This window comes from Ailuropoda melanoleuca, chromosome 13, assembly GCF_002007445.2.
Source record: "Ailuropoda melanoleuca isolate Jingjing chromosome 13, ASM200744v2, whole genome shotgun sequence".
NCBI lineage: Eukaryota > Metazoa > Chordata > Mammalia > Carnivora > Ursidae > Ailuropoda > Ailuropoda melanoleuca.
The window spans coordinates 43881012-43906595 of NC_048230.1; the positions used below are offsets into that span (position 1 = coordinate 43881012).

Here is a 25584-nt window from a genome sequence, read left to right on the forward strand (position 1 = left end):
CCCCCTTTTGCCTTTGGGGGACCCACTGATCCTTGCCTCCAGTTCCAGGAACAAGGCAGGCCTGAGGCCCAGCCCCTGCATCCCCGGGAAGCTTCAGGGTGGAAATTGGATTCTGTGTAGAAGCCAGGAGCTGCTGGGACCGAGGTGTCACGGCCCTCGTCGTGCAGACTGCTCCACACCCACGCTTCCCCATCCTGCTCCTTCATTCCGGTGGGTCTTAGCAGACTGTCCGCAGACGGATGCCCGCCGTGGTTGCGGAGCCGTGTGCGGGTCAGCTGTGACTGTCCTTGGGTGACTCAGCATGCCCGTGGGGGCAGACACAGTGGACTCCGGCGGACGCTGCCGTGGGAGCACCATGCTCCTGTCAGAAAAGCACGGGGACATGACAGCCCCTGGCCGAGGCAGGAGCCCTGGGCCATGCGTCCATCAGTCGGGCCGCATGGGTCCTGCACGTCCACACACCTTCTTACTTATCCTTACAGCTGCTGCTTTGTGTCCTTTGGAGTCCCCAGGTCTGTCCCTGGGCCCCCGGTCCTTTGCCTGCGCAAGGGGGTGCCTGGGCCCTGGGGCGCATGCATCCAGGAACTCTGTGCCCATCCTATCCTGCCCCTCCTGCTCGGAGCACCTTCTGCGCTTCCTCTGGTGCGTTCCCATGGAAACCAGACTCCATCAGAGGGCCATGTCTTGGCCCTGCAGGGGCCTTCTGTCTGTTGGGGCTGTTCTTGTCGCTCAACATTACTGGCCATTGGCCATTCTTTTCTAATAAAACCTCCAGGTTGTCACAAGCAAAATCAACTGTTAGAAACCCGCTATCTACTCCGTCTGCCCCTGGGGGTTATCTCCAAACCACCAAATGTTCTGTGGAGGCCGACACCATCTTTTCATGTCATCTCCATGTTTGGACGTCCTTGTTGCAGCTGTTGCTATTTTGTTAGGTGTGGGGTTGTGATTTTTAAGGAAAAAAAGAAAGGAGCAGAGCAAGGAAATGCTGGCAGGAGAGACCCACGGACCCCAGAAGCGAGGTCGGGTGGTTTGTTTCGTAATCGGATGGCGCGGAGCGTTCCTGGCGCAGACGTTCATGTTGCAGCCGCCCAGAGCAGGACCTGGGCTCGTGTGCGCGTACAGACCTGTTGTTTCGCAGCCGTGCCTGCGCAGGAGAACCTGCGTGTGGCCACACCCGCTGTTCGTCATCCAGTGCTTTCTCCAGCAGAGGAAATGGTGTATAAATACCAAGTGTGGGCTGTCTGTGCCCGTGCGCTGTTTTCTCGCCGACCGTCCGCTCAGCTGCTTGGCTCAGCCAGGAGTAAGTAGGGTTATTTCTTGTTTGCTTCATTTCTTTCGTATTTCGGGACTTCACAGCCCCAGGTTTTCAAGCAGGGAGTCCGAGTCAATCCAGCTTACTTGACGACATGTGAGGATTAAGGAAATAGACCTTTATTGCACAAGGAGACCTCAGTGCCGGCTTCTTGGCCAGAGGCAGGCCTCTCATAGACACCCACGTGCACACACGCGTCTTTCTGCTCGAGGGTCAGAGAGCAGACTGGTGCGCGCAGCTCAGTCCCTGAAGCTGTGGCTCGGCGGGGAGAGTGCAGGGTGCTTGGGAGCTCGTGTGAACTGAGCAGTTCGGCGCCTTCCTGACGACACCCGCGAGGGGCCCGGCCGGCTTCCCCCTGTGTCGCTGTCCCAAGCCCCTTTCTCTTCAAGCGAGAAGCCCCAGTTCTATGGCGTCAGAGAGAGAAAAAAAGGCAAAAGTCCCTGAGCACACCCACCTTCTTTTCAGTGTGCTCTCAGCCTCCAGCCGGCCTGGCTCAGGCCCACAGGTCCCTCCTGCAGAATCCCATCGGCTCCTTCTCCCTGAAGCTCCATGTCCACTTTAGAGATGACCACCCTGCTGCCCGTGAGGGCGCTGGGCTCCTAGGAGCAGGGCAGCGCATGGCCCTCCAGGGTTGGGGTATCCCTGAGTCTCGGCTGCCGTCCTGCAGCCGCCCTCCCTGGTGGTGCTCTCAGCCTCCAGACGCGGCAGCCCCCACCGCGGGAGAGAGGTCCTGCGCTGCTTTCTGACAGTGCGGCGGCCCCCACTGGTCATACTGTGCACCTGCCGGCGGGGCAGCAGGCGCTCTGACCAGACCCGAGAACCGAGACTTTTCTTTGGGGACAGGGTCCTTTCTGTGTGGTCGGTGCTTGGAGACACCGCAGGTTTAGGTCCAGGGCACCACGGTGAACGAGTCGGCATGTGCGCTGGTTTCCGGGTGCGTATCAAAGTCACCCTCTCCCTGCACTGTGGCCCGCTGAGCATGCAGGGGCACCGTGTCTGAAAAAACAGCGTGTGGGCCCTAATTAACAGATTCTTCATGGCTGTAAAATGCTGGCCGTCATGTGGACTTTCAGAGTCGTGATCACTGACCGCAGGTCACCATAGCAAATGCGCTGATAACGAACAGTGTGAGATGTGAGAGTCACCGAAGCGTGACAGAGACACGAAGTGAGCAGGCGCCGCTGGGACGATGGTGCCCACGGGCGTGCTGGGTGCAGGGTGGCCGCAGACCTCCCGTTAGGGAGAAACGCAGCGTCTTTGAGATGCGATAAAACAAGGTGGCTGTAACTGTCTGTTCACCGCCGAAGCTCATGTGGTGTTTTTATTGTTGAAGATCCCAGAAGAACATGACCTGGAGAGCCAGATCCGCAAGGAGCGGGAGTGGCGATTTCTTCGCAACACGCGCGTCAGACAGCAGGCGCGACAGCTCATCCAGAAGGGTAAGCCCCCTCAATTCGCGAGGGAGAGGGCCTCCGAGGGCCCTCGGTGAGGCGGGTGCCCCGCCAACCGTGGTGCGGGGCTGGTGGGGTATAGACGGGGTGCAGGCCCTCCTCAAGGAGAGGCGGGGGGTTGGGAGTCCTGAGGCTGGGGGCGCACCCTGGGCCCCCGAAGCCCCCCAAAGCCCTCTGCCCCCGGCTGGCTGGCAGCCTCTCACAGGCTTATGGCTTGTGCATTTTGCCATTTCCAGAGGGGAAGGAGCAAGCCCCCCCCCACCACTCCCCAGCCCTGCACTCTCTCTGGGGACACAAGACAAGCAGGAGGCCCCATTTGTGTCTAGCTGGCCCCCACCTGTCCTCAGGATAATCACTCTCTGTCAACCGAAGCTGTATTGAGTCACATTTTTACCAAACCTTTGCCAGATTTGCCAAGAGATGCCAAACCGCCCCCTCTGCGTGCCCCCAACCTCACCCGCACTGAAGCGGCCACAGAGGGGCTGCCAGCAGGGCTGAGCCACACGCCCTGGGCATGAGGCAGGGAGGGAGGGGCAGCCTCAGGCCCCCGCTGTGTGGTCGGGACAGGGATGGGGACGGGCACGCCAGGCAGCCTCTCTCCTCCCCTCCCCCTGGGGGGTGGACAGCCATAAAGCCCTGGCTCCTGGGCTGCCTCGGTCCCTGCTTCCGGGTGCACCGAGACATGGGGTGCGTTTATGTCTTCTGAGGAGCCAGCGCAGCCCTAGTCACTGGGCTGACCAGACGGTGGACCGAAGCTGCCCGGGTCCCCACACAGCGGGAGGTCACGGACTCTCGGCCATTCTGTTGACTGTTTGACCTTGCCTTTCTCCTCTCTAAAATTGTGATGATTGTGATGGGTTCCTTTTTCAAGTCAGGGGTGAGGGCCCATGAGACAGGCTGTCCCGCAGACGTGCTCAGCTGGGCAGGCGCACAGGTGGCTGCTCCAGAGGCCACTTCCATGCACAGCCGTCCCGTGTTCAGCGCTGTCCCATAAATTGCCTCGGGGCCGTGTTTCATTAGTGCGTATAGTCCCTTCTGCTGAAAACCAGTCTCGGCTGCTCGTAGCTCTGTGCCTCCGTGAAGGGGCTGTCGGCAGCTGGATTTAAAGCACTCTAGTGTTCTGGAACTCGGTGTCTGCTGGCCCGGCCGTCAGCACCCGAACGCACGCAGCCAGGGCCTGCCATGCCCCACGGCTTTCTTCTCGAGGAGAGAACAGAGCCGCCAGAGCCTGATGGGCGCTCTGGGAATTAGGGCATCGGGAGACTGTCCTCTCAAAAGTCTGCTGTTCCTCAGGACCCTGGTTCTACGGGCCACAGGGAAGCCGAGTCTGCCACCCATGCTTAGGCATCTGGAGGCAGACTGGCCACAAGAGCAAAGCCACACTCAGGGCTGGGGGCTCTTGAGAAACAGCTGGGTTCTCTGGACAAAAACAAATGACTGTCTTTGTAAACCAGGGTCAGGGTTCTCTTTTCCGGTCTTTGTGGGAAAGAGACGCCTCCTTGTTAGAACAGAGTAGGGGGAGCTCCTGGACGTAGCCACTGGAGACGTCAGCCAGTGGGACTTCTAGATGCAGAGGTCTGTGCGGTGGACCCCGCCACCACAGAAGGGGACGCTGGTGACACCACTCTCCCGCTCAGCTGCCCGTGCATTGTCCGCAGTCAGTGTGCAGTGTTCTTTCTGAGAGCCACAGGGCACCGATGAGAAAGGGGAATGGTGCCCGTAGATCAGCCCTGTGACCTGTGCCCAGCGTCGCCCCAGCCGCCTCAGCCAGCAGGACCATGTTGTCACGCGCAGTGCACCCTGACTTGGGAGCCGGGTGTCCCCAGTGTCTCCCAGCATCCCGCGGTCTGGGCCCCTCCACAGACACCCGCGGCCAAGGGTGAGGACGTCTCTGGGTGAGAGCATGCCGCCGCTGCGGGCACCACCTCTGGGGCCCTCGACCTTGTCCTCAGGTGGTTTTCAGTGTTTGCTGTTTCAGCAGGGAGGGGGCAGGTGTGAAGGACCAGGATCACCGTGAGGCCAGCACCCTCCAGGGTCCCTGGGGCCAGGCCGGCGCCCAAGGTCACGACACTGTAGGACCCCGTGCCCCTGGCTGCTCAGGATTAGCCACGAGTTCGTCACCAAAAACGCATCTAACCCTGTCTTGACCTCTTGGCCTTTTTAGCCTCTTTTAATAGTTTTTCTAAAACAAACTCCTTCAGAGCCCCAAAGGGCCTCTTTCCTGGTGCTGCTGTTTGGGGCCCAGTGAGTAAATCCCCATTCAGCTCCCCCGTGATCTGTGGAGATTAGGGACCACCCTCCCGAGGGGCCCACCAGGACTTCGGCTGCGCGTGTGCCCCATGCTGCCTGCCACCTGGGGCTGAGTTGGAAATGGCGGCCCTTCCGCTTTCTTCATAAACTCCTACCCCATCGCACTTCTCCGAGCTCAGCTCGTGCGTCATCGTGTGTAGACTTGATAGGCCCCGGCTGAAAACTCGCCGCGTATCCGCCTCGTGCTGGGAGCTGTAGGGGGGCGGGGAGCCAGGCCCTCGTCCGACCCCTGCTTGGCCTGTGTGTCCCCTGTGCCCTCCCAGGTCCCCAGATGGGAGGCCGTGCTAGCACGACGTCATCCGGGTGCTGTACGTTGAGGCCCATCGCTGTGTGTCTCTTTGGGCAGGTATCGCCAAACTGGACGACCAGATATTTCTCAACAGGAATCCCGGCGTCCCCTCCGTGGTCAAGTTCCACCCCTTTACACCATGTGTGGCCGTGGCTGACAAAGACAGCATCTGGTATGCAGGGCGCTTGTGTCTCAGCTGGGGACAGCCACGCGCCGCAAGCCCTCCAGGGCGCTGCGGGGGGCAGGGCTCGGGAACACGCAGAGAAATGGGCGGGGTGGTGACAGGAGCTTGGGGCGTTGGCGCCAGCATCCATGGTGGGCTCCTCGAAACCGCACCGTGCTGGAGACGCACGCACGAGGGCTGCGCTCTTGTTACCACCTGTGAAGAAACTAGCAGTAAGGCACCAAGTTTAATTTATGACAGGCGTTGCCCTTTTGCCATGGAGAACGTACCCACTTCGTGGGGGAGGGGATCAGGGGTGTTCTCACCTCTGTTTCCTCTTCCCCTTTTCTTTATCCTGGCAAAATACACACAAAATTTAGCACCGTAACCGTGCCTAAGTGCGCCGTTCCGGAGCACCAGGCGCGTTCACCCTGCTGCGCGGCCGCCACCGCCGTCCGCCTCCGGAGCTCTTCCTGTCTTGTAAGACTGACAGTCTGTCGCCATTAGTCGCTAACTCTGCCTTCTGCTCCCCCAGCCCCTGGCGCCCACCGTCCACTGTCTGTCCCCGGATCTGAGGCCCCAGGGACCTCACTTGCCCTTGTATGTCTGGCCCCTTGCACTGAACGCGGTGCCCTCGAGGTCCGGCCACCTTGTGGCAGGTGTCAGGATGTCCCCCCGTGCAGGCCGGTGACAGCCCCATGTGTGGATGGACCACGCTTTATCTAAAGTCCATCCAGCGATGGACACGTGGGTCATTTCCACATTTGTTCTTTCAATATGTTCATATGGTCAGCCTTTTTTTTTTCTTTTTTAAAACATATGTCCACTTTTAACTCAAAAGGAGGCAACACATAAAGTAGCATAAAGTCTGACTTGGTGATTTATTGGGTTTGATTTTGTTAGAAAAGGAAGCAACAAAGCAAAAATCACCATGGAGGACGGAGTCTTCGAGGTCTGCCCTCGAACAGCTTCTATTCAATACTGAAGGAGCTGAACTTTATCTCAGATTCTAATTGGCTCCGGGCCACCCACCCATTTGTATTTTTAACAGCTCCCTTTAAAATAGAAGCAGAAATGTTTATTGAAGATTCTGTAGACGGTCGTGTATTCTTAATAATTGAAATTATAACAGTGCTGCGGGATGTTGCTCATTCGCTCCATATCTCCCAGACACAGCACTGTGTCCTCCTTGTCGCTTTGCGCCCATGTCTTTATCATGGCCGTCCCATTGGCGGCTGTGAACCAGACTACTGTGACGTGGACGGACTGATGTCTCAGCGCACCCAGCGGTGGGACCACCGTGACCGACCCCCTGGGGGCCCCTGTACCAACGCCCAGCAGCTGTGCACGTGGGCTGTTTTTCCACATCCTCCCAGAGCTCGTGGCTCTCCGTGGGTTTGCGAGTGGCCACCCTAGCAGGTGTGAGGGGGGATCGCCCTGTGGCTTTTGTTTGCATTTCCCTGATGACCGACCTTCCTCTCTCCTTCCCCAAAGTTTTTGGGACTGGGAGAAAGGGGAGAAGCTGGATTACTTCCACAACGGAAACCCTCGGTACACCAGGGTCACCGCCATGGAGTACCTGAACGGCCAGGACTGCTCGCTGCTGCTCACGGCCACGGGTGAGTGGAGCATGCGGGGCCGGGGCTCGTACTCACACACAGCTGACCCTGATGGTTCCTTGGACAAAGGGCACTGCTCACAGCGAAGGCCACCGTCACCGAAAAGGCAGGAGGTTTCCCGGGGAACGGGCTTCCCCACATACAGCAAGGCAAGCAGGTGACCAGTGCCTCCTCTGGGGCCCAGGCCTCTGCTGACCAGGAAAGGCCCTGTCAGCCTCTGTCCCTGTGGCCCCTGTGATGCCCTTGGAGGCAAGGCAGGGGCGGGGGGGTGGTCCTGGAGCGCAGAGGGTGAGGGAGGCAGGTGCTGCCTTGGCCCCCGTGGGGTCTCCCGCCCTCACTGCCAGCTGGTCACCATGCATCCAGCTCCTCTTCAGGCCAGGCTTCTGCACCCTGGCAGGTCGCTGCCAGTGCTGGGCCTCGTGCTCGCTTTCTGGGTCTGAAATGTCACGTTTACCCCTCCCGGCAATGGGTTTCCCAGTGAGCCAGCCCGGGTGACAGCCGGCTCCTTTAGCTGTTTTAAGAAGAGATCCCACTGTTTGTGGGTGCTGAGAAGTCACTGTTGGTCGAACTGCACCTCCTTCGGGGATGACAGGCCTGGGGTGGGACAGGCAGGCAGGCGAAGGGAGCGCACAAGGCAAGAGGGAGAGGAGGGCCGAGGTAGGCATGCAGGCTGGCTGCCCACATTACCCCAGTCCTGTGCTGTCCTATTCTGGGCCTGTCCCTGTCCTGTCCTATCCTGGGCCTGTCCCTGTCCTGTCCTATCCTGGGTTTGTCCCTGTCCTATCCTGGGTCTGTCCCTGTCCTGTCCTGGGCCTTGCCCTGTCCTATCCTGGGTCCTGCCCTGTCCTGTCCTGTCCTATCCTGGGTCTGTCCCTGTCCTATCCTGGGTCTGTCCCTATCGTGGCCTGGGCATGTTCCCATCATGGCCTGTCCTGTCCCTGCCCTGTCCTGGGTCTGTCCCGTCCTGTCCTGGGCATGTCCCTGCCCTGTCTTGGGTCTGTCCCGTCCTGTCCTGGGCATGTTTCCATCATGGCCTAGCCTGGCCTGGCTCGCGTTAGGCCTGAGCTTCTGAGCCATCGACATAGTTGAGCTGACTGCACTTGGAACGCCGCCTCCCCCTTCCTTCAGAGGGTTCCTGGGCCCCACTGTGAAGGCTGTGCCCGTGGGGAAAGGTCCTGCTGGCGGCCTCCCTCCCAGGCAGCGCCACCTCAGGACCAGATGAAGTCGAGCCACAGCCATTCCTTCCGCTGCAGACATCAGGGCAGAGGGGCGGACGAGCACCCGGGGCAGTGGGGGAGGGGGAAGCCAGGGCGGCTCAGCGGAGGCTGTAAGACAGGTCACACTGAGCACCTCTGAGCGCCGAGGAGGTGGGGAGAGGGTGATTTCCCAGCACAGCGGGCACAGGAGAGGGTCCCCAGGGGGTCCCAATGGAGGAGCACAGGGCTTGGGTCCCAGAGCAGGGAAAGTTCACTGTCACAGAGACCAGGGACGGGCGTAGGCGGGGATGCAGCCCCGCAGACATTCGAGTGACCTCGTCCTCCCTCCGTGGTATGAGGCAGGTGCCATCCCCCAGGCGGGAGTCGCCTCAGGGCCACACATGAGGGGCTGGTGAGTCGGAGAGCGGGGTCTGGGGTGGCTGTGAGCAATGCCAGGAGGAAGGACACGGGGTGGAGCCGCACGCTCACGCCACTCAGGCTCGCGGAAGAGCGCGAAGGCCCTGGGCTGAGTGTCAGTGCAGGGAGGGGCGGCCAGTCCACCCCTGCTGTGGGGAGCCTGCGGGGCCACAAGCTGAGGGCCCACCTGTGGGGCAGAGACAGGAAGGGGTGCGGCTGAAGGCCTGACTTGGCACGACTGAGTCACTGGAGGGAAGGGGGGCCACCTGAGGTCAGAGGTCAAGGGTAGTGGCGGGTCCCACTGCGTCCCTGCTGCGGCGTCCCCTGCGGCCCAGAGTCTGAGGTTGCCTGGGTGGACACGGGCCTCCCAGGACCCGGCCCCACTGCTCCTACACTGGGCCACCTCACGGGAGAGGGAAACCCGCAGAGTCTCCTGTCTCGTGGCACCGTCACCTGTCACCTCGGGCCTTCCTCCGTGCGCCCCAGCAGCCAGGCCTGCGTTCTCACCTCCTGCCCTTCTCTCCCCAAGATGATGGTGCCATCAGAGTCTGGAAGAACTTCGCGGATTTGGAAAAGAACCCAGAGATGGTGACTGCTTGGCAGGGGCTCTCGGACATGCTGCCCACAACCAGAGGTGGGTCCTCCCCGGGAGTGGCACAGCCCCAGGCTGCCGGGCCCAGCCACCCGCGTCCCCCTTAGAGGTGGCTCCCCCCAGGCCGCCTTCAGACTCCCCAAACCATAAGCCAGCCGGCTCCCTTCTCCCGGTTGCCATGAAGTGCTTCCTCATCAGGAGTCGGGGCCCGTCTGAGGCATGCACCTGCCCCACGCTCCCCTTAGCTCGCAGCCTCTGTGGCTGGGAAAGGACCCACCGCTGGGGGCCTGGGGAACCTGCGTTCTGTGCTCTTTGTGCCCAGACTAACTCCTGTGGGCAAGGAGAGCGTCGCGGCACGCAGGTGTGTCTGTCTGGATGGTGGGGGCCAAGAACGCTCGCCGGGCCCTCGCGGGGCCGACAGAGGTGCTCTCGGAGCTGAGCAGGTGTGGCTGCGGCGCGGCCGGCCAGCTCTGCCTGCTGCCTGTGGGGTGGGCACAACCGCCATCCCGCAGGCCGGTCCTTCAGGGGCCAGGGCGGGAGCTGGCCTGGTGGCGGGCTCTTCTCCACTCACGGGCCCGCTGTGTTGCCACTGCACGTTGACAGTCTGTCAGGTCTGGGTTCCCGGGACACCCAGCCGTGGGGGTCGTGCATGGTCTTGCCACTGAAAGGACAGGGAAAGCGGCTCAGTCCTCCTGTCCCTGCACTGCCGGCCTGGCCTTGCTGCGACTCCGTCCACTTCCCACGTGGCCTTCTCTGTGTCCCGGCATTGGGCGGCCATGCTCTTCACGGCCAGTCATCGCTGTGGCTCCTTCTCTCCCCTCTGTCTGAGCACCTGCCCTGGGGAGTCACCGACCTTGGTAGGTGACCTCATGCAGGAGAGGCTGCCCAGCCCCAGCACGGGCGGCTCTAGGCAGACTGCTCCTTGTGGGTGCTTTAAAATGTCGCTGTATTTTTTAATTATCTTAGGAATAAAATAGCCATCCGTGTCTATCTCTGCCACCTAAGGCCCCAGCACGGCCTCCTCTGTGTTGCCTGGGCCCCTTCAGGCTAGGTCACATGCCGATGGGGATGAAGAAGCGACGGTCACCGTGTCCTTCCGCCTCTGTCTCGGTTTTCTCAGATGAGAGCAAAGGCTTGTCTGCCCCACAGACCCCACCACCCCGGCCATGCTGGCAGATCTGACACCCCATGACGCCCCGCCCTGACCCAGGCACTCGTGCTTGCAGCCCACCCTGCAGGTGGTGGGCCTGAAGACGAGGTTTTGGTCCTTCACTTCCTACCGCTATCCAGAAGTGACACACCCCAGGCCCCAGCCACCCCGCCAGCCCCTGCACACAGTGCCAGAGACCCCTGTGCAGGCACGGCAGGGGCTCTGGGTCAGGACAGAGGGTGGGAAAGCCAGGAGCCCAGCGACAGCTCGGGATACACTGGTTGTTGATTCATTTTGCATCTGCCCGCCTCTCTGCCCCACTCCCTGCAGCCCGTACAGCCTCTCTGATTGTAACTCCCATTTCGGGATCTGAACTCCGTAGCCAGCGGTCAGGTCTGGTGGAATTCTGTCCCTTGTGCCAACCCCTGGTCACCTTCTGCCCATCAACTCCTGCCTTCCTTCCCCCAGCCTAGCCCGGAACCAGTCCTGGCCTCTGATGTGACAGTCAGCAGAGGTCTGGGCTGCCACCCTAGGGAGACATCTACAGAGACACGAAGTGAGGACACGGAGTGAGGATGCCAAGAGCCACTCCCGTGGCCATTGCTTTTCAGCATCTGGGGCACCCCCCGCAGCACAAGGCAGGACCCTTCCGAGTTCTGGTTGTGGTCTGGGGGACCTTCCCTGCTCCAGGTCACCCGTACAGGGGCTCCAGCCGGCCCTGCAAGCTCTCTGTGCAGGAGGAGACATGCTGGCCCCCCGCCCGCCAGCTGCAGAACTCATGGGCGGGGCTCGTCCCCTGAGAAAGTCTGCACACTCAGAGAACTTGGGGTGACCAGGTGGCTAGAGCACCGCTGGCCAGGAAGCCCTTCACTCGGCTCTCCGCAGCGGGAATCCAGGCATCAGGCCGCTGTCTGGCAGCTCGTTGCAGGAGGTCCGAGTCCGCGGTCTGGGATGGAGGAGAAGGCACCGTTGCTCACAGAGAGTCTCGTGAACTGTGAGCAGGGCCCGTGCGCTGTCAGCCAGAAGTACCTCCGGCTGACGTGTGCGCACACGCACACAGTCGTGCACATGCACACGGGCACTCACGTGCACGTGTTCTGGGGTAGAACCACAGATGGGCCCCCCCAGTGCTCCCTGCCACCCTGTCCCTGCTGTGGCGTGGCCACCGGGGCAGCTCGGGCAGCTGGGCCGCACCAACCCCGTGCCCTTCTGGCCACCGAGCTGCCGTGCGGACGGTGCCTTCTCCGCACTCGGAGGCCTCCCTGGACCGGCCACAGCAGAATGACACGCACTCGATGGCACGTTTGGTTGGCTTTCACGATGTAACACAGCCCTTTCTGGTTTCCCACCTAGGGAGAGACTTTATGTTTGGACCAAAAACCCTGGTACCTGAGTTTCCACAGCTGTCAGGTCCATTTTTGACGAGGTCAGCCCCTTTGGTCTGGACTGTGGCACGCTGTGGCCTTGGTCGCCCCCACCTGCCACCCTCTCCTGCTTCTTTCTACTTGTGTGTTCTTCCAACGCTTTGGGCCTGTTTGACTTTGGTAACTGCTCTGGCCAACTCAGCTGCACAGGAAACCCATGATCTCTGTGTCCTCGGAGGTCGGGCCCGAAAGGCCTCAGTCTGTCTCAACAACAGTAAGCAGGGACAGGAGTGCCTTCTCTCTTCCCAGGGATTGCCCTGGCGGTGCGGCAGAAGCCTGGCCCCCTCCTCCTCCGCTGGTGGCATCTGTTCTTACGCCTGGGGAGCTCTTCGGGCGGCAGAGGGCTAGGGCTGTGACTTTGCATATCTGTCCATCCACACTGTCCCCTCGCATACAAAAGATGGTCAGCCAGCGGGCACTCAGGTGTTACGGAGCGAGAGCTGTGTAAGGCTCTGGGAAGAAATCTGAAAGAAAGCCATCGAGAGGAATCTCCCTGGGGTCTGAGACTCGTGGTTGCACCTCCTGGGCCCTCTTATCCCGAAGACAGGGACTCGCGTCCTGTGGGTTGAGGACCTTGCCCCACCCCCCCTGCTGCATTGCCTTCCCATGGGGCTCCTGCAGCTCTCACGGAGACTCGTCTGCACACCGCACTCGCGCAGCCTCGGTTAGGGATGGAAGATGACCCGGACGACACCCCCTGGAGGGAGGTTATGGCCACAGACCCCCAGACAAATTGGATGGCCCAGCTGCAGGCCAGACACCAGGAGGGGCGTTTCTGTTTTATTAGAGCAGAGAAGGCGTTCCAGATCAAGATTGGTTTTTCCACCTCGAGTTTTGAAAAATAGTCCTTTTTAGAATTTAATCTAAAGTTTCTTACGGCATCTGTCTCCATCTGAAAAATCCATGTATAAGCTTAGTAGTCCCCAGAAGCCCCACACGCAGCTGCGTTTGGATACACAATTGTAGAGCTGGGCTGGCAAACACAAAACCTGCAACGATCCAGACGCGTCATCTTTCTCTTGTAATTTCTCCATGTGGTACCTCATGACAAGATGGGGCTCGCGGACCCGACAGCACACGTGACGCCGACCTGTGATTTACAGGTCAGGTTTAGAGCACTAGCCTTCATCCTGGCCTGTGCCCGGCAGCCCACTGCAAGAGCTGGTGGCTTTCTCCGCAGGAGGGCAGGCGAGGCTGTGGGTCTGGGGTCCCCGAGCCGCCACAACAAGGGCCGAGAGGCTCAAGTCCCTTCAGATCTCATGGACTCACTGTTCAGTGTTTCATGAAGAACCATTCCGGAAGCTCATTCTCTGCGTGTAAGCTCGAGAGAGGGAAAACCAAACAGACCAGGAGATGGGCTTCTGCTCTTCCAGAAAGACCTACTTGAGCTTCTCAGAGACACGACAGGGTCACTGTGTCTGAAAACCTCGAGAAAACCCAGAGGACCATCTTCCACAGACGGGGTCTGGAGAAGGCAAGAGGCCGGACGGCACCTGGTTTAGTTGTTTCAGCTGCTTGGTGTCATCGGGGCCAGTACTGTGGGACAGAGCCCAGGACAGGACAGGGCCCGGGCGCTTCTGTACCTCGGCAGCCCCAGAGAGCCAAAAACACATTGTCCAGCCTGGTGCGTGTGAGCAGCGACTCGGGCCTTTGGTTAACTGTGAATACTCACCAACAGGAGCAGCTTGGAAGCAGGCAGGCTGAGGGCCACGGAAGAGCCGTGGTGGCCCGGGCAAAGTGGCCTCGAGCCGGGCACTTCTGGAGCTGCTGGCCAGCCTGTGCTCGGTGTGTGCCAGAGCGGGCGCTGATGGCGGCTCCTGTTCCTCCAGAAACCACAGCTGATCTAGAATGGAGAACGAGCAGGACGTGGAAGGGCAGCCCCCCCTGGCAGGTGTTCACAGGGCCTGATGCCGGGGGGGCTCTGCACCGACGTCCCACAGGAGAGTGGGGACCACCTGGCCGCTGGCCTGTGGTTCTCACCGGTGCCGGGGGACCGGCCCCTCCTCCTCAGAGTTCAGAACCACAGCTCCCCTGGGTCTGCCTCAGGTTGGGGGTGGCGGGCCCCCAGGGGTCAGCCCCACATGACAGGGTCCTTGGAGGGCAGTCTGGACTGGCCGCTGGGTCCGGAGGGCCCACCGCGGTGTTACAGAGATCCAGACTCTAAAATGTTGTTTGTCCGTTTCCACTGTCTGCTGGGCCTGGATGCTCTTGGGTCTTCGAACCACACGTTCCAGGTACCCTAACCCATCTCTGCGCCGCGGATCCACGTTGTGAGGAAGAAGTCCCCTCTTTGGCGGGTTTCAGATTGGGTGGTAACGTCCAGAGCCTGTACCCAGGATAGAATCGGGCAGGGTTAGGGGTCTGCATCTCGGGAGAGTGCCCACCACACCCCACCGTGGGCAGGGAGTCAGCCATCCCAGGAACATGGAACGTGGTCGCGTGTGCTCGGGCACTGTAGTTTGCTGCGCTGGCCAGAGTCCTCAGCCTTTTAAAAACCTCCATGCGGCTGCACACAGAGCCTGCACCGGCCAGCCTGCAGCACACACACCCCCCAGGGCCAGAAAGCGGGGTCCCAGCCGTACACAGAGCCTGCACCGGCCAGCCTGCAGCACACGCCCCCCCCCAGGGAGCGAGCCAGCGGCGGCCTTTTGCAGGGGGAGTCCACAGCAGCCTGGTCGCTCCCAGAAACCCAGAAAGCCAACCCACCCCAGGAGGACACTGACAGGAGAGGTGAGGGTGCCCAGAGAAAGGAGGAGGCCCCCTGCAGCGGTAGTGACCTACAGGAGTGAGGTGCACCTCATTTGAGGGCAAGATGAATCTTAGGAGTATCACTTAAAACGCAGCCAGCACCTTTGCTCCTTCTGCTCCTCCCGCCGCATGGAAGTCGAGACGCGGGGCTGGCTGGAGGAGATGTCGGTGAGAACGCCAGTGGCCACACTCCATTTCTGGGGAGCAAGTCATGGTTGGGACTCCGGACCCGTGGGAAACAAGAGGAGGCCGGGCGGGAGCAGGAGGGCCTTCTCTGGAGGAGGGTCAGGGTTGGAGCTGAGCCCTGCGTTCGTCCCCGCAGTCGCGTAGCTCTGAGAGACCCCCTTCCAGACAGGAGCCTCGCTGTCTTAGGTGAGGGGCACCTGCAAACAGTCAAACACAGCGGAGCGGTTAGGCTCTAAGGCCCCCAAACCGCATTCCGGCTCTCTCAGGAGGTTTGTTTCTGCATAGGTTGCTCTGACCCTGCGAGTTAACACACCAGCTGCATCCCAGCGGCGGGATTTCTCACACCTCCCCTTAGAGCACCACGGCCCTGGGGCAGCCTCCCGGTCTGGGCTGTGCCCCCACCCGTACAGGGCCTCCCCTGCCTCCCCTGGGCTGCGCCGTGGCTTCTCAAGGACAGGGGTGTGCCGTGCCTGGGGTCCAGGGCCCCAGCGGGCCAGCGCTCTGCGGGTATTCTGGCAGCAAGAGGCTCTGGCCATTTACTGGCCATCGTGCACATCTCAGAGGCCAGTTTTGAGGACACTGTCCATTTAGAAGAGAGCAGACAGCTGAGTTGTCGAGTTCTTCTGTGTTTCCGTGCTGTCCGGCAGAGGTGGCGTGGCCCCACGGGAAGAACCAGGCAGTAATACGGGGGGCTCATTTGGGGTCCTGGCTCCACCTCACTTCCCTTTTGTTTGTTTTTCTGAAAGTTACCAGTTTAGGTCCTTGACTGCAACGGGGATGGTGGAAAGATGTGGCCTGCAGGCTGGCCGAGGTTCCTGGGCCCCGAGGGGACGTGCCCTGCAGGCTAGCTGAGGGTCCTGGGGCCCCGAGGGGACGCGCCCTGCAGGCTGGCTGAGGGTCCCGGGGCCCCTGTGTAGGAAGCATCCCGTGCAGAAGACTGGGGCTCGTAGGTATCCCATCCGTACCCTCTGTGGCCCTCCTGTGGGACAGGACCGCCATGTGCCTGTGTTTCTGATCAGGAAACCAGCGTTGAGGGCGGGCAGTGGCTTTCCTGGCAATGGGGGCTCCACGTCCAGGGCTGTCACTCTGTGCTGTGTGTCTCAGGATCACGGGGTCAGAGAATACGGCTTTCACCGCATTTCCGGCACTTGTGCGTCCTATCTAGGGTCAGATTTGTCTCACGTGCACGGCGTCTGCCTCCCCGACATGGTGCACAGGACTCAGGAAAACCCAGCCGCGTGCAGCGTGCAGACAGCTTTCTAGTCCGCTGACTGCAACACTTGCTGCCGGCTACTTTACCCAGAACCTGCTTGGCATCACAGAGTCTGGAGTTCACAGGGATCCAGAGCTCACGCGATCACTCCCTCTGCTCACAGTGGGAGCGGACACACTCCCCGAGCCGCTGCGCCAGATGGAGATGCCGAGGCCCGGGGTGTCAGCACCCAGCTCACTGCACCTGAGAGGGTCTTCAGAGAGGCCATTAAGTCAGAACAAGAGCGTCAGAGTGGGCCCTGACCCACCTCGTTGAATCCACCAGGAAGAAGATGCGTCAGGAAGAAAGCTGCCCTCCACCCCTTCGCTCGAGCCTGGGTCGGCCATCCAGAACAGAACAGAGCAAGCCGGCTTCTCACACCCCCGGCGCAGAGCAGCTGTGACTCTTGCCTCACGTCCTTGGGTCACCCTCCCCACCCCATACCCTCTCCGCTTGTCCCCGTGACCCCAGACTGTTCCAGATCCTCACTGACTACATGGACACCGAGCACCAGGGGCCGGCCAAGGATGTCTGAACACACAGGCAGTGTGCTCTCTGCTGCGTCGGCCACGCTGCATATCCTCCCCCGGGGGCCTGTGTGCTCTGTGGCTGTGTGGGACAATAGGCCCGTCCCGCCAGGAGAGAATCCTTAGCAGCGGCCTCTCCAGGCTCTGTCCCCAGGACAGGCTGGGAGCGCTGCTGTCAGGTGGGCACAGAGGCGACCCGGCACCAACCCGCCATGCTCCCCTCCACTCCTCCCCCAGGGCAGTGGCCTAGAGGCTGACGTCCAGCGCCTGTGGTCCAACCACAGTGCTTTCGGACTTGGGAATTCGCGTGTTCTTTAAAAACCCTCACAGAGTTTATACAAAGCAAATGACTTTTAGTTTTACAAATTTTACAAAGAATGCTTCTTGAAGCTGGAGCCTTTGCAGAAAACCCAGGCCCCACCTTGACCTGGGGGCCAGAGAGCATGTAGGTTTGCCCAAGGCCAGTTGGACACAGACAGACAAACTGCCCCCCTGTGTGACCAACTCATGCCTGTCCAGCTTCGTCCTTCTCTCAGGTCACACCTGACCTTCTAGCCCCATTTAGACGTGGGCCTTCGGGGCCTTCGACAAGCTTCCCTTTGAGTCCTGTCTGTCCCTGTCGTAGAAGGTCGTGCATCCCCCACCATACGAGGCTGTGCGCTGCCAGGCTGTATGGCCGTTCCTGCGCCGTGATGCAAGGCCATCCACCGTTCAGCACGTGCTCTTCTCCACCGCATGAGGGCGTCAGGCCCCGTCATGTGAGGGGCCCCAGACTGAAGGCTCACAGGCGGGCGGGGTCCATTTCCCTCCCTAACCTGGCCCGTGAGGCAGTGGTTTCTGGGACACGGGCTGGGGCAGGCCACCTGGGCGTCCCAGCGGGTGCTGGCCCAGGGCCACTCTCCGGTCTCTGAACTGGTTCCTGAAGGGCTGCAGCCCATGTTGAGTGATGCATATGGACCACCCCTGGCGCTGGTTTGGGGTTTTGACTTCAGAAGGGACGTGCTGAGGGGCACATGACTGACATGAGCCGCAAAGGGCCCAGGTCAGAAGTCAGCTCTCCATCCTCAATGTTTCCAAATATATCAAGTCCAGTAAAAATGGGGTCTGAAACAGTGGGGCTTTCCCAGGGACGGGGACTCTCGGCACCCACCTGCCTCTCTCCTTTCTGGGTCAGAGAGCTTCCTGTGCCATCTCCCCCCACATCATGAACACCCCCCCCCGAATCGTCTGCCTTTCCCTGCTGCTGGCCATGCCCGGACCCTCGGTGTGTCCCTGGCCAGGAAGAGCTCCTGGCATCACGATGCAGGTCGCAGCGCATGCGTCTGGCGGAGGTAGAATACTGTAAACGCCAGCGACCGCGGGGTCTAGGGGAACCTGCCGTGTGGGTCTCTGCCACGGCTGCAGATGCGGCCTTGCCTGGGGACCGTGGGGCGCGCCCCCCGCCTGGGTGACTCCCTCCACGTGAGGCCACTCCAGCCGCAGTTTGCAGAGTCAGAGAACAGAGAAATAAGTGGGTCAATCAGACCCTAACCTACTGGGCAGGATGAGTCCTCACAACATGACCTGGAAGAGGAACACAGGTTCCTAGAAAATGCCCCATGTGAGATGGGTGGTGTTAGCAGAAGCTGTCCTCTTGTGTGGACAGGTGCGCCTGGGTGGGGGACGCACACGGCCCAGCTTGGGAAGATGCCCTCGGCCTTCGGACGGTTCAGCCAGGATCAGAGTGGGCAAGTGAGGCTTTCGCGGGTCTAAAATCTTGCTTCTTTACAGAAGAACAAAAAGAAGGAAATGCCAGTCACTGTTAGATCTGAGTGGTGGCTATGGGATCTCTCCTGAATGTTTAAAACATAACCTTGTTTTAGGTAGAGCCCCTCCCGTGAGGTTTAATGCCTCCTTAGGAACGCTGTGGTGCCAGCTTGGACCCCACACCTGGCGCGCTCTGCTTGGCCTCTGCAGAGCTCCCGCTCGGCCCCGAGAAACCGCGTCCTTGAGCCTTGATGTGGCCCAGAGAAGCGTCTCCATGCCCGCCCTGAAGCTGCAGGGCTGCCCCCTGTGCCCTGGGGTTTTGGAAGACGGGCATTTTGAACAAACAGCCCTAGGACGGTGCTGTCCCGCCGGCAGACCCCTGGGCAGAGCAGGGATCCGGGAAGACTCCGAATTGCTGCCCTGACCCAGACCAGGAGCCTGGAGCTCCCGTGGGGTTGGGGATCCAGCCGTGGCTGTGGGTGGTGTGGCGCTCCTTGGTGCTGTGTGGCTGCCCGGGACAGACTCCCACGGTGATGCTGGAGTGGTCTGTGTCTCTCCAGGAGCCGGGATGGTGGTGGACTGGGAGCAGGAGACCGGCCTCCTCATGAGCTCCGGGGACGTGCGGATCGTCCGGATCTGGGACACAGACCGTGAGATGAAGGTGCAGGTAAGCACAGCACCCCGCCCGGCTTCCCAGCCCTGCTCCCCCGCCAGACAGGCCCTCATCACGGAGAAGCAGGAGTAGGGGTCACGCCGGGGAGGGAGTGTGCGGGAGCTAGCTGTCTCCTGATGCACATTTATTGTGACACTTGACCCTGCATCGCAGCGTGATTAAACCTATGCTGATCCTAATTATTTCCCAAAATTATTTTATCCATGCGAATTAGGGAGTATCAGAAAGCAGCAGGGTGAAAACATTTTAAATTGGAACGCTGAATTATTTGACTGTGTGCTTCTTAAAGCATCCTTTATTTCCAGTTTTAATCAGCAGAGTGAGGAGGGAATTGGTTTTGACAGAGACATGCTGGAAGGGGCAATAGGGCTGCAGACAGCTTGGGACTACCGAGATTTCAGGTGATGGTGCTGGCTATGGCTTGAGGCCCAGGAGCTCTGGCCTCCCCGGCCCTGGGCCTCCCCGGCCCTGGGCCTCCCGCCAGGCCCTCCGTTACGCAGGAACTCAGTGGAGGAAGGCGGGCTCCAGGCTGAACTGGGAGGGCTGGGGACCGGGAGCCAACGTGAGGCCGGGGCACTGTTGTCCAAGCTCCCGCCGCCCGGGCACAGGTGACCTCCCTCTGCCCTGTGCTCAGGTCCTGCAATGGCACAGTCAGCCTTTGTCACATGTCCTTTCTGGGGCCCAGGGCTGGCCAGTCCCTGCAGCCCTCTGGTGCAGCGTGGACACCCGATGCTCGCAGCCCTTACTCGGGAGAACGTGTCCCCAGAGCTTGTCTTCAGCTCGGCCCCCTGGTCTTGTCCCCGGCCCCCTCCCGCCTGCAAGTCCTCTCAGCAGGCGGTGCGTCCCGGAGGGCTGGCTGCAGCCCCTCGTCTCGTTGCGTCTTAAACGGATCGGACTTCATACGTGCTGGATTTCTTCCCCGTGTGCCCGAGAGCAGCAAACCCCTGACGATGGGAAAGTGCTTTCCCTCTTGTGGCCCCTGTTGTGTCCTGCTGTTTCCTACCAGGCATTCATCACCCCTGCCCTTCTGCGGCAGTGACGGCCACCAGGAGGAGCGGCCAGGCGGCAGCTTGTGGAGGCAGAACTCCCTAGACCTTCCCTGAGCTAATTAGGAGGATCTGTCCCTACCAAAATGTGCTTCGTCTTCCTATTTAGGAAAGAGGGAGACACTGGAAAGTTTAATTGGCACCAAAATCCCATCCCCAGAGTTGTGTGCTGGTCGCAGCCCTGGGGACAGGGGATGGGGTCTCAGGCGGGTGTGAGCCTGACTCAGCTCGGGTCCCCTGCGGGTCCCTTGAGCTCCCTGGGCCTTCGGTGCCTTCCCTAGTGGAGAAGAAGGCAGGGGTCCCAGACCAGGGGTGGTGGCGTGCCTGGCCACTGGGGGGGCCTCACCACAGTCCCTGTGCCTGGCCCCAGGACATCCCCACGGGTGCTGACAGCTGCGTGACCAGCCTGTCCTGCGACTCCCACCGCTCCCTCATCGTGGCTGGCCTCGGCGATGGCTCCATCCGTGTCTACGACCGGAGGATGGCGCTCAGTGAATGGTAATCTGCACCCCCCCCAACACCAGCACCCTCCAGACAAGGTGGTCATGTTGCCGCCAGGCTTTTGGACCCAGACAGAGTGAGCATCCCAAAGCCCACTGGGCACCCCCCACAGAGGCCACATTCCCATGGCACGTAGAGGGGAAAACTAGCAGGGCAGAGGACCTGGCAAGTACCGCCCTCCCTGAGCTCAGTGGACAGGCAAGGGGACGGCATCGTGGAGTGCCCGCGTGGGCACCACGCAGCACTGAGCGATGTGCGTGTCATAACTGCTCTGGGCAGTGGGGGCAAGTCCTAGGCCAGGGGCCAGGTGGGGCCAGGCACTGGGGGGCAAGTGCTGTTACCTGTGGGCAGGTGAGGAGCTGAGGTCCAGCTGGCGGTCACTCGCCCGAGCCCCACGGCTGGTAAAGGACAGCACAGTCCCCTGGGGCCCCTGGGGCCATGTGTTTAACACCCACCTTGTCCCGGAAAATCCAGCCTGGCCTTCAGGGGCAAGGGAGGGGCAAGTGGGCAGGTACGTGGCCACGGGCTGAGGGGACCCCGTGGGATGAGCCGCTGGGCAGGCAGTTTGCTGCAGAGGCCACGTCAGGTGGGGTCTCCCAGTACAGACCTGAGGCCGGGCCGGTGCCGGGTGGGCCCACACGTGCCCTGCAGGCTCTCTGCAGGAGGGTCCCCACAGAGAATGGGCAGCACCCCAGAAAGCCGCCGTTGTGAGGTTTCTCTCTGGGCTGGGGAAGTGCTTCACACGCTGTGCGCTCACCGAAACCCACGCACGGTGCGTTTGAACGGGTGAGTCTTCTCTCCCTCAAGCCGTCGTTTTGAAAAGCTACCCTGGGAGCAGGCAGTAAAGTCGCAGATTGGCCCAGAAAGAGCCGAGGGTCACGGCGCGGCCCCGAGGGTGCGGCTGAGGCCTCCTGGTGCTGAGGGCAGTGACGCTGGGCACCCGCGCACCCCAGCTGTGACCCGTGGTTTGTGTCCTCTGCGCCAGGGGTCTCTGCTTCAGCAGCTGCTCAGTTGGGGTTCTCGTTCCTGACCCCGAGTCACGGGACGGGAGCTGCGCGGCGTGAAGCCCTGTCCGGGGGGCTCTGGGCCAGCACTGCTGTGCTCACAGGGGGCCTGACCGTGGCCCCACATCATGGTGAGCGGTGGGTGGAGGCCACTGACCCCGAGACGGAGCAGACCCTGACGGCTTTAAGTAAACACTCTGTGCGAAGTCACAGCGGCTTCCTAGCCCCTGCTCCGGTGCTGCCTGCGCCAGCGGCCGGCAGCCCTCCAGGCTCTGACCCCGTCCCCCCTCCCCTGCAGCCGCGTCATGACCTACCGGGAGCACACGGCCTGGGTGGTGAAGGCCTACCTCCAGAAGCACCCCGAGGGCCACATCATGAGCGTGAGGTAACGAGCACGGAAGATTTACGAGCCGTTTTGCTGTAAAAACATTATTTTCTCCTCCATTTCAAATATGTCCTTGGTACTTAAACAGCCGGGAAAGGATGGCATTTCTGGGCAGTAATTAACCTCCGCTCTGGAACTGGCCAGAAAGGTCAGGGCCAGTGAGAGGCCAGGGCCACACTCGCCCTCCCACGGGAGAGCCTTGCCCGCTGGAAGGGGAGGCTCCGTGGCGGCGGCGGGTGTGCGTGGGAGCGGGGCGGGCGTCTTCCAGCCTTTCACTGTGGGATCGCTGCGTGGGGGCGTCGTCTGCCCGGTAAATCCCGTGCTGAGAGCAGCGAGTACTTATTTGCCCGTTAAAAGGACAGCGAAATGTAATTTACTGTCACAAAGCCACCATTTCTTCAAAGAGATGCTCTCTCCCTTGTTTGTAGTATAAAACCCCAACATAGCTCTTAGAACGACACCCACCAGAGACCAAGGGCAGGAAAGGTGGCCTCCAGGGGCAACGTGTGTCCTCCCGGCCTCCCAGCCTCCCCACCTCCCCTCCCTCCCATCTTGTAACTGCATCCCGGGCTGCACAAAATCTAATCTCCGGGCTGGAAATGAAACCAATAACTCACATCCTCCCCTGTGTCTTCGCATACCGCTGCTCCACGCCTCAGAGGCAGGGCCTGTCCTGGCTCTGGGGAGGAGTCCGGGGGCTTGGTGCCCGTCCTGGCTGCCGGGGCCGTGGTGTGGGCTCCTCCTGTGCCTCAGGGGCCTTCCTGGGCACTCAGGGGCCGGCCGGCCTCGGCCTCGAGCAGCACGTGTGCGCGTGGGCCCAAACTGCATGCGGCCAGCCCTCGGAGGCCGACACGCCCCGGCCTCACCAGCAGCGACCCTTTCCCGGCAGTGTCAACGGGGACGTGCGCTTCTTTGACCCTCGGATGCCGGAGTCTGTGAACGTCCTTCAGATCGTGAAGGGGCTCACGGCCCTCGACATCCACCCCCAGGCAAACCTGATCGCCTGGTAGGTGCCAACCCTAAAAGAAAATGAGGAGCCTTTCCTGTCCCGAGCATCTCAGAGCACCCAGGGTCCGCCTCGGGTCTCTGTGTAGACAGCAGGCGCTACCCCCCCATGCCTGGGAAGGAGAGCTCTTTGGAGCCACATAATTGTGGGACCCCTCATGCCTGGCTGATGGGCGGGCAGGTCAGCCCCGTGTCTGGGACGGTGCCTGTGTGAGAGCAGAGGGGGCCCCCTCTCCCTGTGGACGCACCTGCCGCCCCCCCCATGCTTCGCCCCTGGGCCGGGCAGGAAGGCTCACGCCAGACCCTCTCGTGTGCAGCGGCTCCATGAACCAGTTCACGGCCGTCTACAGCGGGAGCGGGGAGCTCATCAACCACATCAAGTACTACGACGGCTTTATGGGCCAGCGCGTCGGGGCCATCAGCTGCCTGGCCTTCCACCCGCACTGGGTCTGTGTCTCCCCACACCCGGGACACGGGGGGATGCAGGGCGACACGGAGGGACAGGCAGGTGGGGCTCCAGCCAGGCCCCACCCCACACCACAGGCGGCCGGCTGGCTTCTCCCGCCCTGTGTCCAGGAACGGCACGAAATAAGATCTTGTCAGGTCCCGGGGTCTCCAGGGGTCGTGACCCCCAGACTGCCTCCAACAGCAGCACCAGACCCCCGTCAGGCAGGGGGTCGTGGGGTGCACAGACATGAGACAGCCCCCCTCTTCCTCTCACCTTTGGCCCCTGTCCTGATGCCATCCCTGGAGAAGCCGTGCAGTGAGGAGGGTGCTGGGGCGTCCTCGCCCAGCCTGTGCTCCCTGGGGAGGGGCAGCCCATCCCTTACGGTTGCTCACGAGTCTGTGGGCTCCGCCGGAGGCCCCCATGCAGCACGGGGCTCTCCGCCCGGATGCGCAGCACCGGGTTCCCGGACCATCCCTGCAGGGAGCTGTGGGGAGCCCCCGTGTCCCTGTGGCGGGGTGCGGGCCTCTGCTGAGAGCCGCAGCAGGGTGGGGGTGAGGCAGCCGCACGGCGCCGTGCCCAGCACCCGCCCGCTCACCTGCCCTGCTCTCCTCTGCAGCCGCACCTGGCCGTGGGGAGCAACGACTACTACATCTCCGTGTACTCGGTGGAGAAGCGCGCCAGATAGCGGCGCCCCCCGCCAGGCCTCCGTGTACATAGTGCATCCACCACGCCGCCCTGAACACTGGTCCTGACCTGCTGCCGAGGGCTCCGGGAGGCCCCTCGCTGTCTGTCTGTCCGTCCGTCTGTGGCCGCTGTCACGCCCAGGAGCCCAGGGAAGGGGCCTCTGGTGGAGTCCTGCCGTGTGACAGCCCGAGGACAGTCACAGACATCCCAGCACCCTTCCCATCCTGTTTTGCTTCTGAGATTTTTAAAGGAGGAAACACACTTGTTCTATTTTGCAAGGGACCCGAGCATTGGCTCTACAAAAGCTCCGAGACAGAAGCCAGCTCCCCAGGGCTCAACCACCCTGGCGGACAAGGGAGCGCAAGGGCTCAACCTGGGTCTCTGGGCCGCCGCTTGGCCATGAACCAGCCTGGGCTGCATCCCCCTGGCTGCAAGCTAGCCCGGGTCGTTTTCTGCACACGCGCTCCTGGGGGCATTTCCAAGCCGGCTGGGAGAGGGAGGCATTCAAGAGACAGAGCCGGCACATGTAGAAGGAGACAGCCCAAGCCTCCCGCCCACCACCAGTCCTCGCCCACTGGGGGCCTTCGTGGCCAAACGGTGCGAGGACTGGCAGTGCCCCTCCGCCACGCAGGCCACCTTCCCAGCACAGGCCCCTCTCACCACAGACCCGCTAACGGGAGGGGCCTGTGGCTTTGGACAGGTGAGGCAGGTCCTTGGCCATTCAGCCACCGCCTTGGGCCACAGGGCCTGTTTCTCTCAAGTTGCTGCTGTTCCCCAGACAGGTGTGGTGACAGCCACCCAGGCCTGTGGCCTCCCACACGGCTGTACACGCATGTGCAGGGCCCGTGGTCTGCACACCCGAGCCGACCCATGAGTACACACTTGTGTAGTCCCATAGCCTCCTCACTTGCACAGGCATCACACGCATGCACAGTGCGGGGCAGCTGGAGCCCCAAGGGCGTCTGTGGGTCAGCAGTGGCCCATCTTGGATGCGTCTCGCTGGGGCAGCAGAAGTTTGTGTCTGGCAGCGAGTAATGCAAAAAAGTTTCTTGGTGATTGCTTTGGCATGGGTCAGGGCGTCTGTGCATGTCACACACAGGCGTGCGTGCGTGTCTTCACGCGTACGTGCGCGACCTCGGAGCCACGGGGATGGTTTAGCCCCAGGAAGCACAACAGAGAACGTGCTAAGCAATGACAAACAGCGCTTGAAAAACAAAACCACGACGATATTCTGAAAGGCATTTTTTCCATTTTCCTTGGGAATCAAGATTATTCAGATAGAGGAGTGAGCTGGCTTAACTAATTTTGCCACTACGAGGCCATAATAGTGGGAATGTGAGTGCCCTCGTGCTGCGGCCGGCGCTCTGCCAACGCCAGGGCCGTGCCCCGGGCGCCGGGCGGCACCGAGCTCCGCGGCCGGGAGGACGTGCGTGCACCCCGGGAGCCGGCTCCG

The 25584-nt window shown here is 61.4% G+C and overlaps 1 protein-coding gene across 4 annotated transcripts in view; it reads left to right on the forward strand.

The window, feature by feature from the left end:
• Window positions 1–25578, forward strand: part of RPTOR (regulatory associated protein of MTOR complex 1) — a 335634-nt gene extending 310056 nt beyond the window's left edge. For all 4 annotated transcript variants that reach the window (XM_002921791.4, XM_019802367.2, XM_034640603.1 and 1 more), the window contains 10 exons: window positions 2649–2754; window positions 5423–5537; window positions 7023–7147; window positions 9290–9394; window positions 18946–19052; window positions 20475–20602; window positions 21908–21994; window positions 22884–23000; window positions 23317–23446; window positions 24064–25578. In XM_002921791.4, coding sequence (XP_002921837.1) covers window positions 2649–2754; window positions 5423–5537; window positions 7023–7147; window positions 9290–9394; window positions 18946–19052; window positions 20475–20602; window positions 21908–21994; window positions 22884–23000; window positions 23317–23446; window positions 24064–24132 — 1089 coding nt within the window. In that variant the 3' untranslated portion in view covers window positions 24133–25578. The remainder of the gene's footprint in view (window positions 1–2648; window positions 2755–5422; window positions 5538–7022; window positions 7148–9289; window positions 9395–18945; window positions 19053–20474; window positions 20603–21907; window positions 21995–22883; window positions 23001–23316; window positions 23447–24063) is intronic.
• The last annotated feature ends 6 nt before the right edge of the window (window positions 25579–25584 follow it).